Consider the following 12,259-nt stretch of genomic DNA (forward strand, 5'->3'; position numbering starts at 1 on the left):
GTAGCAGGTGAAGAGGCAGGCGGCAAAACACTCCTTCTTATTCTCATCCAGGAACCACTGCAGCAGCTCCTCGGCCAGCTCTGTGTCCTTTGACTCCGATGCATATTGCATGGCATCCTGAGAAAACACACACACATATCTGTCAAGGCCATGTTTAGATGCACATTTACTGATTGCTTGAGTAACAGGAGTGAAGGTTCACCTTGTAGAGCTTGTCTTTCTTGCACAGCTCCACGCTCTGCTTCCAGCGGTTGTTCCCCTTGAAGAGGTAAGCAGCGATTCTCCTGAACTCAATTAGCTCGTGTTTCTCCAGACGCTGAGCGAGAGAGATGTTGTCGAAGTTATCGTACGCGTCTATGGACGTCCTGAGGGCCTGCGATAAGATGGGGGAATGGGTTATGAGATATTAGACTGTAACAGTAGTGCTGAGCCAAAAAAACAAACAAACAAACTTCTCTGTATATTGTATTTAAAAAATAATGTTGATTTCATATCGATTCTTAGAAGTCGTGAATCTGTTTTTTTCTATCCACCTTTTTTTTTCATTTGATATTGAGTTTCAAACAAACTAAAATCTAGCAAAAAAAGAAAAAAAAGTAATGTTTTTCCCTACATGACAATGCTGATCAGCATTTGCACATTTGTAAAAACCAAAAACTATGTTTTACATACCCCAGCCAGTATTTGATGTGGTGACCTTAGTAAACAGAACCCATATCTGTCAACATTTGGATGTGAAAATAAGGGATATGCCCATATCTCGTTTCATCACATTAAATAACAGAGGTGTCACTTTAAAAATGCACAAATCTAACGTTATAATGAAAGCATTCAATTGATTACCTAACTTTTTATGCTTAATTAGGACAAAATAAGTTGTGTTTGAAAGAAAACCCACCAAGATCGACATCTTTAGATATTATTATTATTATTATTATGTGTATATGTCTGTTCAAACATGCACCCAAAACCCAGACTTTCGCTCTGCTTCAAATCACATGTACAGAATCTGTTTGGATACATCTTTATCACTATGGAGCACGTCAGTTGAAAGTCAAGCACCGCTACTTGACTGTTTTGAGGATTGCAAAGGAGGGGTGACGGCACCTGTGATGGAAAGGAGGGGAATCCCTCCATTTTTATTTCAAAAAGTTTTCATGCCTAAATAAAGTGAAAGCACTGAAAAGATTGCCATTTAAGAGCAAGGGGCGTCCCCTGGTGGTTCAGCGGTATGGGTTGCAAATAGGGAGGATCGGCTCTTTAATGTTTATTGCCACCCTTCATAGAAAGATTAAAAATATCTTTACTGGATGATAGCGGGATAGAACTAAAAAATACAAAAGCATTCGCTATGTGCATACAATGCATCTCCGCTGTTAGTTGTAATGAAGTAAACTCACACTTTGCTGATGTATCGTTAGCAAACAACCGAGCAATAATAACACTACCTTTAATCTACAGCTCCCTGCAGACTGTCATTTTTGGATGTCTAGATGGGCATGATACCAATGGCATTTACAAAACCTCCGCTTTATAACACGTTATCAGGTTTATGCATTTGTTACAAAAAAGCCATTTTCCATGTAAAGAAATAGATAAAATTCATATAAAACATTCCCATTTTTGGAAAAATACATTTTGTAAACAGCCACTTGGATTATGAATATAGTGCTTTCATTAACCTCATCAGTTACCTGTATGGACGGCCTTGATAGAAACGTAACCGATATCATGGATAGCACAGTAATATACCACTGAACGCATTGTCCTGCTTATTTATGCTGTATAAACCACTAAAAAACATGTAAGCTGCTAAAATCATTTAGAGAATGACTTAGTAAGCAGGAAAAGGTGTAATATTCTGACAAACTAAATTTAATAGGCTCTATTCTGCTTGATTTGTTATTTTAGCAGTCTTTAGTAATCTACATATCTTTTTCTGGTCCGACTGATTAGAACAGGCCAAACATGACTGATTGATCATTTACAGCAACAATTATAAGTGTATTAGCGCACGTTAAATATTAAATTTCTGTGTTTTAAGTATCATGTTAGTGGATCTTTTGTTTTTGACAGCAGATTCTGTGACTAATGCTAGAGCCTTATGTGTGCAGTGCTTATCTATGATAATATGCTATCCTAAGTTGCTTTTAAATGAATGTTTATTTGTGAAACATGTTTGGTTTGTCCAGATTAGCCTACATTTCCTTAATAAAAAACATGCTTAATTACTCCCTTCATACTGTAATGAAAACATTGCTTTTGCTGTCATTGCAACACACAAACTACAGCCCATGTTCAGCCCAAGCATGCAATGACTTGTTGACCACGCTAAAACACTCCCACGCTGTAGGCCTACTTTTTATTGCCTTTTTCCCTGTATCATTTTCTCTCAAATCGGTTTCGCCTCCATTTCTGCCTAATGAAAAATGCATTTAAAACACATCATATCTGAGGTAATGTCAAAGTTTAGTTAGTCCATAATGTAGTTACCATTTGCAAAATGTCTGTTCCATCTTATCCACCTACAATCCATCAGAATGTACTTTCTGATTATCTGATCAACTCAACCCATAGATGTCACTACTGTGTATGAAGTCTTACAACGACAACAGCCTAAATACACTAATGGTCTTGTATGAAAACTGAAACTGTACTGTGTCAGAAAACTGCTTTATGGTGTAGTTTGTACCTGATAGTCCTCCTCTGAGATGAAGAGGTTGTTAAGTGCTTCATTGACTGACTTGTTGTTGTGGTTTTGTACTGACCGCAGGTAAGGCTTGACCAGAGGAAGCTGCTTAACCTGAGAAAACAGACAAGTTGATTTTTAAAAAGTCCAAAAGTTCAGCATGTATTTGTGCTCTTTTTTTCTTTACCTTGCTGAAGAAGTTGACGGCTCGCGAGTGATCGAGTCTTGGAGAAAGAACTATGAGCAGGTCGTTCAGTAACAAGGGCCTGAATTCCAGATAAAACTGGATGGCTTTGTAGTACAGTTCCACATTGGCCACCTAAAGAATATAGGAAGTCATTTAAATTATTTCTCAGTGTTGTTTTTACATCTTACATATACTTTATCATTTTATTTTAATTGGAGCAGTTTTCACAACACTGGGAGAACATGTGAACCGGAAAGAAGTTTACTGCAAGTGTCTTTAACTGAAAATGTACCTTGGTGATGATGTCCTTGAACTGTCCCTCTTTCCAGGCGTCTGTGGGATGGCTCATCATGGTGATGATGGCGTTATCAAACTCTTCATACTTGTCGTACAGGAAAACCAGTTCTGCCCACAGGTGAGCCTGCTCTGCAGCCCTCAAAACCTAAAATAGACAGAAAAAAAATTAAATAAAATTCATGAAGCGAAGAAGACAGACTTTGTAACATCTGCACAGTAAAGATGACACCAAGAATGAATATCAGATTACATGCTGAATTAAATTAAAGCTGGAGGAGAAATCGATGAACACCTGCTGTTCAGCAGAACCAAGCGAGAGATGATCAAAACCAGCAACTGAGGCTACATTAATAAAACTCATTTTCACTTGAAAACTTCAAATGTTTGCCCCAGTTACTCGTCCATACCTTTCCAGAATTTGAGACTTTTGGAAACATTGCAGTTCCCAGTTTTAGTTTACAAACTTTGGAGTTGTTTTAGTGTAGATGGACCAAAATCAAGACTTTGGCCACCTGATGGGATAACTGTAGTCTGAGAATTAGCTTTAATTAAATTTAGCATTGTTGTTTATATCTAATGCCATTTTAATTTGTTTAATTTATTACTGCAAATAGACTACAATTTTGTCCTATAATTACAAGCTACTTTTAGCTTCTGACGTGCAGTTTCAGTCATGTATTGTGCATGACACTTTTTAAACGTACTGAAAACTAGAACAGACGAGGATTGTTTACATTCTCTAACATTGTGCAAAAATACAATGTAAATGTATCCTGAAAGATCACTCATCTTCAGAACTGCAGTGTACCTTTGGGATGTTGACTCTGGACCAGAAGAGCTCCAGGTGCTCCCTCATCTTCTGTGGCTTGAATTTGGAGTAGAGGATGGCGAGCTCTGTGAACATGCCCATATGAGCGCGCTCCAACCCCAGCGCCGCTTCCAGCATGGTGATCAGCTCCTCAAAGTAGCCACGGTCCTACAAAAACAAATCAATTCAGCTTTTACCACTTCTTGAAGCTGTACCATTTGTTTTTTTGTTTTTTTTTCAGAGGAAGCTAAACTTACCTGATAGTAGTTGATGAGCTCTTCCAATTCATCTGCGTGAACCACGATATGAAGGCCGCACATTTGAGCCAATCTGAACTCCTTTCCATCCACACAGGCGAAGCAAACCTCTTTCCATGTGCGAGTGCTGTTGGCCTTGCGGGCACCATCGACAGCGGCTTGATACTCGCCCAAGTGGACCAGAGTGGAAGCCAAGCGGCCGAAGTTGGAGACGTTATTGTAGAGAAGTTTGGCCGCCTCGTACATCTTCTCATCATAGCAGCGATCTCCAACCTGCCCGAGACAAATAAAATAAGCCAACTTCAATAAACAAACAATGAAAGACTTTGCAGATGTCTTATTCACCAGTGTTGTCATTAACTAAACCATTAAAACGGTTTGATATCGAAAAATAATTCAAAATATAGTTGAAAAAATATATCAACATTAGATTAATAAATTATAATAAGGAGGGGAAAAAAAGAACAAATTAATAAAATGTTAACAAAAATGAAAATTGAAATGTTTAAATGAAAGTTTAGTTATTTTACAAGTTATTAAATGAAAATTAATATTTTAAAGTATTAGAGGAAAAATCTAACAAACTGAGATGAACAAATTCAACAAATGAAAATAAAGCTAAACAGAAATATATTTCAAGAATTATAATAAAAATAATAAACGGAGCAATTCCAATAGGGCCTTGCATCGTTTGGTGCTCGGTCCCTAATGATAATAAAAATTAAAACAAAAATGGAAAAAAATGTTCATTAAAAAAAGCAAATAATAGTTTAGAAGTAATAAATGAAACAAAAAAAATCATAAGCTTAAAAACTAGAAATGCACATAAATACAAATAACAGCACAAAAACAAGACTCAATAATATATAATTAATAAGCAAATCCTAAAAAGAAATGTTTGTCTAACCTGCTGGATGTGTGCATTATTTGGTCCATTGATAAACTCCTCCAGTTCAGCGAGACGGTTGGTTTTGGCCAGAGCGAAGATCAGCTCAGTCTCCACGTAAGACTCTCTGGCCTTCTTTCTGGCCATCTGCAAAAACTTCACCAGGTCCTCCCAGTTTCCTGAGCAAAGTGATAAAGTCATGAACTACAGAATTAGAGGGAGGGAAAAGTCATCTAAATGTAAAATGAGAACTAGATAAAGGCCTCACCACTTTGGTCAGCAGCTTGGACCACTTCCATGTAAGCTGAAGGATCATCAGCTTTGATGTAGGAGTCGATGGACTCTTTGACGAGACCCTTCTGAAGCTGAGCCTTGGCCAGTTGACTCCACACCGCAGGTTCATTGCAGCGCTCCGCAAACTCATACGCCCGGTCCAGATTACCAATGTGCTCGATCAGAACCTGAGGATGACAAGATGCATTAGCTCATTCTTTAACTGCTGTTTAATAAATAAAAAAGTAAAAGCAATTATAAATATTCTATTAAAATAAAGATAATATTATAGTATCAAAACTAAAATAATAAACATTAGCTAAAATGAAAATGAAATATAAAGATACAATTCGAGATATTAATAAATATTGTAATATTACATACTATTAAAAAACGCTTTTAATAATAAGCTGATATCTAGTATAAATATTGAGGCTGAAGAGCAAACCTGCACTGCAGAGGTGTTGACATCGAATTTCTTGAAGATGGCGAAGGCCTCCTCAAACAGCTCGCTGCTGATGGCGATGTTGGCGATGTCTGGGGCATCATAGTTGTCCAGGCGGTTGATGTACTCCATGACCCGAGTACGGTCAGCTTTGATGGCTGTTAGGATGAGCAGGTTCTGCAGGTTTCTGGGTATGGGATGAAGATTGGAAGTCAGTTAAACCCCATTTATAGTTTTAATTCCTTTATCATCTTTGTTTTTGTCCGATCACTGTCATTTCTCTGTGAACACTTCTGTCATGAAAACTCTGATGTTTTTAATAAAGCTCTTTTCGATATTGGTAGGTCATATGAAAATGACAATATGGCGAATGGAGTATGTCCAGCTTTTATTAATACTATATAATACTTCCTTTTTTGAGCAGCCATAAAAATGAATGCAGTCATGTATAAAGTTTCTGATATTATTATGGAAAAGAATTTTTCCCTCATCATTTAGTGTTAAATTGCAGACTGTGTCATTATTTAAATGAATATGTAATTATGTTTTGAGCTCGGTCTTCGCAATAACTAAATAAACAGAACTAAATTACTTAACTTACAGCTGTTAGGAAAGACAAATACTAAATACCAAATGTTGCTGATACAACAATTTAATTTAAATTGCAATTTAAGTTTGGGCAATGCTCTAAATAAAACTGCACACAATAATAATGTTCCATTCCAACTGCTGATATGCTGGAAAATATTTAAGCTTTTGCACCTGTGTTCACTGAAGACGGAGTTGTCCAGGACAATCTTTTCCAGCAGCTCAATGAGTTCATTGGGCAGGTCAGCAGTCATGAAGGCCTTCACTGTGACTGACACCTCCTCTGGGTCCTGAGTCTCTGACAGGGCTGTCTGCACCACCTAAAACACACATAACTACTTCAACAGCACATTCCCATCAGTGTGTTTGTGTGTTAATTTTATTACATATATACAAACAAATCTTTACCAAATTTGTACGTTGCTTTGTATAAAAACAAATGAAAACTGATGCAGCCCATTTGAAAAAATCTATTATATAAATAAATATATAATAAATGTCCTTTATATTAAATGCATTTAACTTGGGTTTCTGCAGGTTTCATAAAGTCAAATTTAAGTCTTTAACACCTTTATGAAAGAAATTCCAGTCTTATACTGGGCTATAAACACCAATGAATTTTCAAAGAATACTCTATATCTGCAAAAAAAATAAAAATAAATAAATAAATAAATATAATAAAAAATAAACAAATAATAAAATAAGCATGTACAAATTCAAAGTATTCAAATACAAGTAAAAGTGTGGGGCAAAAACAATTTAGATGACCTATTTCTTGCAGTGTGGTTCTAAAGTGTGTATATGATTTAGATCTATTTATAAAAACATACACTTAATTTTTTTAACAACAAACTTAATTAGCATTTTAAATTGCAGATAATATAGCTATATATACAATACTGTGTATATAATAATATACCTTTTCATACATTTGTCAATTTCTATAAACTTTTATTCTCAATTTACTTTAAAACTAAAGATTTTTCTAATGGCCCGGTTTGTCCTGTGGAAAAGGTTTACTTGCCTCATCTAAAAAAATTCAAATTAGTTATTTCTTTGCCACATATTTTAAATAATGTGTCAAAACAAGTAAACCCTTGTTGTATACAAGGATATTTTTAACATAACTTAGAAAAAACCTCAAAACATATTGGTAAATGGAAAGTGTTTTTGAGATGAACTTATGTTGATTGGAGACATGGATATAGATGAAAATCAAAACTTGTTTAAAAGGATTTAAGACCTACAAGACAATATTTCAGTGAAATTAGGACGTTTTAAGGCCTAAAATTTAGTTTTTGAAATTCATTTTAAGACCCAGCAGAAACCTTGGTAATTTCTTCCCAATTACTATTATTATTTATTATTATTTAAAATAACAAAATGCATTGTAACAAACTCAAGTCAATTCCAGATGGAGAAGTTTATTGGTCATAATAAATAAATTCTATTTAATTCAGCAAATAGTCCATTTCACCAATAATGAATAGAAAGAGATGAATAATCATTATGTTTCTGCATGAGCCATGTTAATCTATTGTAAGAGATGAATGTAACATATTTGTGTACCTGGTCAATAAGGGGCCTCCTGAAGGGGTTGGTCTCCAGAAGCACACTGGCCCATAGCTCAGGGTCCCTGCGGCGCACCAGATAGCGGGACAAACTCTTGAACAGCGAGTTCTCATTGCAAACCTGTAGAGAAAAATCAAAATCAAGATCAATTCTCATGCTGAATGGCTGCACTTAAGCTCATGCATGCTGAAGCGTTACTGACGTTGATCAGCTCCTGGTCACACGTTCCTCTCTCATAGGCCACACAGGCCAGATGAGGGTCTCGTTTTTCGCAGTATTTCCCCACCACGCGGCTATCGTAGTATGGGTTCTCCCGCAGGAAGCGTTCTGGGTTGTTGTTGCTGTCGATGTAGATCTTGGCCAGGGCATTGTGGGTAGCTGGCTCCTCACAGCCCTCGTGGATACGAGACTCCAGCCAGGGCAACAACAGCTTCAGTCTACAAAAGTGAAAACATGTAAAAGTCATCTAAAGCGTCTTTCGATGTGCAGCTTAGTTCAATGTGCAACTTAATTTCAACTGAAACATGTAAACAGGGAGGTAAACATTGGGTTAAAATAACAGAAAAAAAAAACTTTTGTTAACACAAAAAAAAGACATTTTGAAAAATGTTGTTAGCTAGTACCTACTGACTTCCATATTATTCCTTTCCTACAATTGAAGTCGATGGGTCCAAGCATTTGACAAAATCGCTTCTTTTGTGTTCAACAGAAGAATTAAACTCATAGACAGGGCCAGATGGAATCTGCGAACGTTTTTTGCTATTTCTGCAGAGAATTTTGGTAAAAATCTGCGGATTTCTGCAAAATTATTTTGGCAGTATCCAGCGGAGTATCATAACTAAAACCTTAATATATGAAATAAAAAGTAATAAATTAATTAATAAAAAACTGAATAAATTCAGATTTACACAATTGCTCAAGTAAATAAACAGAATTAATGATGGGCTGAAAATCTGCGGAATTCTGCAAAAATTCTGCGGAATTCTGTGCGCGCAGATTCCGTGTGGGCCTACTCATAGGTAATTTTCAGTTTTGTATGAACTACTGCTCTAAAAGACAAACATACACTAACACACTTAACACAAACATGTATTTTGATCTTAGGGGGGAGTTTAAAACTCATCCCATCTAAATTGTTATATAAGATTTTTGCTCTCCAGTCATCCACTGTGTTTTACCCAAACAAAAATTAACTTGAAAATGGCTACACACTATATTGCGATTGCATGCGTGGTTGTTAAACAATCCAGCTACTGCTGTTTGTTTACTTGTGCAATCAAAACTTCATCTGGAAACTCTTATGAGGTACACAAACATCACCAAAAATAAACTGAACCATCATGGAGTACTTCTGAATCCAAGATCCTCATGAGTGCTTCGTTTTGTTAATCTTTGGCTTGATATTGGGTGTTTAGAAGCAACAATTTTACCTGTTTCTCTTCTCCACTTCTGCCACCAGCTCATCGGTGGAAAACTGTCCCCGTACAACCAGGATCAGGTTTTTGATGACATCCTCAGAGCAGTCCACATCCAGCAGACCTCCAATCACCACAGGCAGACGGCTTGGGTTTACCTACAAGTGCAAATTGTCATTTGTTTGTTCAGTGCTTGGTTAAAGAGGCAATGTTGAGCAGTAACTGAAGGTTGCTCACCTTCTGGACGTAGATTTCGATGTACTTCTGCAGGTTGTTTCTGTACAGGTAAAGAACAAGGTCGTGGACGAAGTCGAAGCGATCGCACACAATAATGAGAGGCAGCTGGTCAGTGAGTTTAGCTTCCTGTTGGTCAAATGACGAGGAGACAAAAAGATCACATCAGAAGCCATTAGATAAGAAATTGTCTCCATTCTCAACAATTTTAAAGACAAAAAAATGAAATATTAGTTTGTACTTAAAGTAAACTATTATTAGTTTTAGCAAATGGATAACAAAATTCAAGTCTATAAAGCAGATTTGGCTTTAGTTGTTAAAGTAAAATCACTTATGATAAATTCTACAAAAAAAAAAAAACTACTGTTAATAAATAAAGAATGTCAAAAAAACAAAAGTCTTTTTGTTAAACAAGATAGGTAAACATTAGGTACATAAGTCAATAAAAAACCTACGTAGGAATTTATCATTTTTAAAAAGTATAACTATTACAATACCAAACTAGTTCTATAAAATCCAATCATTTAATTAACTTGAAATGGAAATACTAATGTGTAATTGGAAAGATAAATATGAAAACAATAAAAACACATTGAATAAAAACCTAACATGTATTTAATAATTAGAAATGTTTACTAAATTTAATATTAAAACAAAAAGTAAAGTTCATAAAAAAAACAATAAAAATTGTGAAAGGTAAAGTTAGTCAAACTAACAAAAAAAAAATAGTCCTATAAAAACCGCTAAATATTTAATTAACAAAGACTTAAAAGATTAAGAATAAAAAAACAAAATAATTTAAAGACATAATACAACAAATATAAACATATAAAAGACATTTAACTATGACAAATGTACAATGTACTAAACAAGATTAAAGGGCATTTCAGTAGTCCACAAAAGATGTTTTTTAAAAGAATTGTGTGGTTAGTGGTTTAAAAAACTGAACACAAAGCTTGAATCATCTCAGACTTTGAGATGGCATGACTGCTCCCCCTACCGGCTACAACATGGAACTATTCTTCTGCCACACAACGCAGTTTACAACACATACAGGATTAATGAACTGGGATTGTACAAAACACTCCACAGATCGACCTCCACAACCTTCAAAACATGAAGTTTGTCTACAAACTACAGAGGCAGTGAAGTCTTAAACAGAACAGAATTACACTTGTGGTGCGTTCCATTCGACATGTCCTGACTCTCTACAGTGTTCACGGTTCCCTAACTTCTCTATAATTCTCATTCAGAAAACCCTGCAATGTCATCACATCCAAAGAAAACTCAAGCCATGGAGATATATATATATATATATATATATATATATATATATATATATATATATATATATATATATATATATATATATATATATATATATATATATATATATTATTTAAGAGTTAATATTAAAGCAATAAAACAAGTTATTAGTTATTAAAATAATCAGAAAACAAGAAATAAGAAAAAAATAACAAAAACTAGCTTTCTAAACCCAAAGTAGTAATTTACAGTTCGAATATTGTAAATATTTAATAATAAAAGTAGATCGTAAAGCAATAAAAACTATAAAAAACTAACTAAATAATATACTACAAAATGTGAATACTAGAAAAGATCATTTAAATTAAAAAACAGTGATGAAATTTATAGCTTAAATAGTAAAAACTTTTATGAAAACATAAAAATAACTATTATAAATATGAAAGAACCAGTTAAATAAAACCCAAATAATTCAACAATGTCATGCATATGAGTTTAAGATTTGATGACAAAATAAAACTCTGTAATAATGTATAACGTAAATAAATATATTATACATCTTTATAAAAAATATATTAATGACTATCAAATAAAATAATAGTCTGTGGTTAATTTAATTAACAACAAAACTTGCATTAAATTTATCCATTATGAATACTAAACATGTCTGCTGTGGTGTTTAATATTAAAATAAACAATGTGGTTGCATGAAATGTGTTATCTTATTTAACTCTAATCATGCATTTTCATTTAAATTACCTGTTGCCTGCACTTTAAATCTGCAAACAAGTAACACTCATCTGGAATTATTAAATAACAACAATACTGGAGCCTCAGTGGTGTTATTTTACTCAAACTTGCTCAATGACTGGCGAGTAAATTTCTATCTCTACTTAACGTGAAGTTTTGTTTTAATGCTCCCTTTTCTTATACCCTACAAAGCGTCCTGCGAAGAAAGGAATCTCATTGTAGATGGCACAATTCTATGTAAATTCCACTTCAAAAGTCCACTAAATATCAAATGGAACGCACATTTAAACAAGTCTCAAACTCATTCCAGAAAACTAGGCTCTCCAGATCCACCATCTAAGCTGGCAGAGTATAATTATGCTTCACCACAAATCAACCACAGCCAAACACACGTCGACACACAACCACAAAAACCACAGGATCGATCTGAGCCTGGACACTCGCTGTGTTCATCCCCCAGGCCGAGAGAGGGCTGTTCTTCCCTGTATGTGCAGGGCACACACCAATCCCAGTATTAATCCTTCTATACTGAGCACTGGGAGAAAAGAAGGGGTGACGAAAAAAAAGAGAAAAAGGGAATAAATTAAAAGGG

General features: G+C 34.9%; 1 protein-coding gene across 2 annotated transcripts in view; it reads right to left on the reverse strand.

The window, feature by feature from the left end:
* The window catches only part of cltca (clathrin, heavy chain a (Hc)), a 58,497-nt gene that overhangs the window by 4,628 nt on the left and 41,610 nt on the right, over positions 1-12,259 (reverse strand). For both annotated transcript variants that reach the window (NM_001005391.3, XM_087268860.1), the window contains 15 exon segments: positions 1-117; positions 203-373; positions 2,693-2,803; positions 2,877-3,008; positions 3,169-3,318; positions 3,982-4,149; positions 4,239-4,511; positions 5,146-5,303; positions 5,393-5,585; positions 5,846-6,029; positions 6,605-6,750; positions 8,000-8,122; positions 8,205-8,439; positions 9,433-9,575; positions 9,655-9,780. The exon segment at positions 1-117 is cut by the window's left edge and continues 105 nt beyond it. In NM_001005391.3, coding sequence (NP_001005391.2) covers positions 1-117; positions 203-373; positions 2,693-2,803; positions 2,877-3,008; positions 3,169-3,318; positions 3,982-4,149; positions 4,239-4,511; positions 5,146-5,303; positions 5,393-5,585; positions 5,846-6,029; positions 6,605-6,750; positions 8,000-8,122; positions 8,205-8,439; positions 9,433-9,575; positions 9,655-9,780 — 2,430 coding nt within the window.

This window comes from Danio rerio, chromosome 10, assembly GCF_052040795.2.
Source record: "Danio rerio strain M-AB ecotype USA chromosome 10, GRCz13ab, whole genome shotgun sequence".
NCBI lineage: Eukaryota > Metazoa > Chordata > Actinopteri > Cypriniformes > Danionidae > Danio > Danio rerio.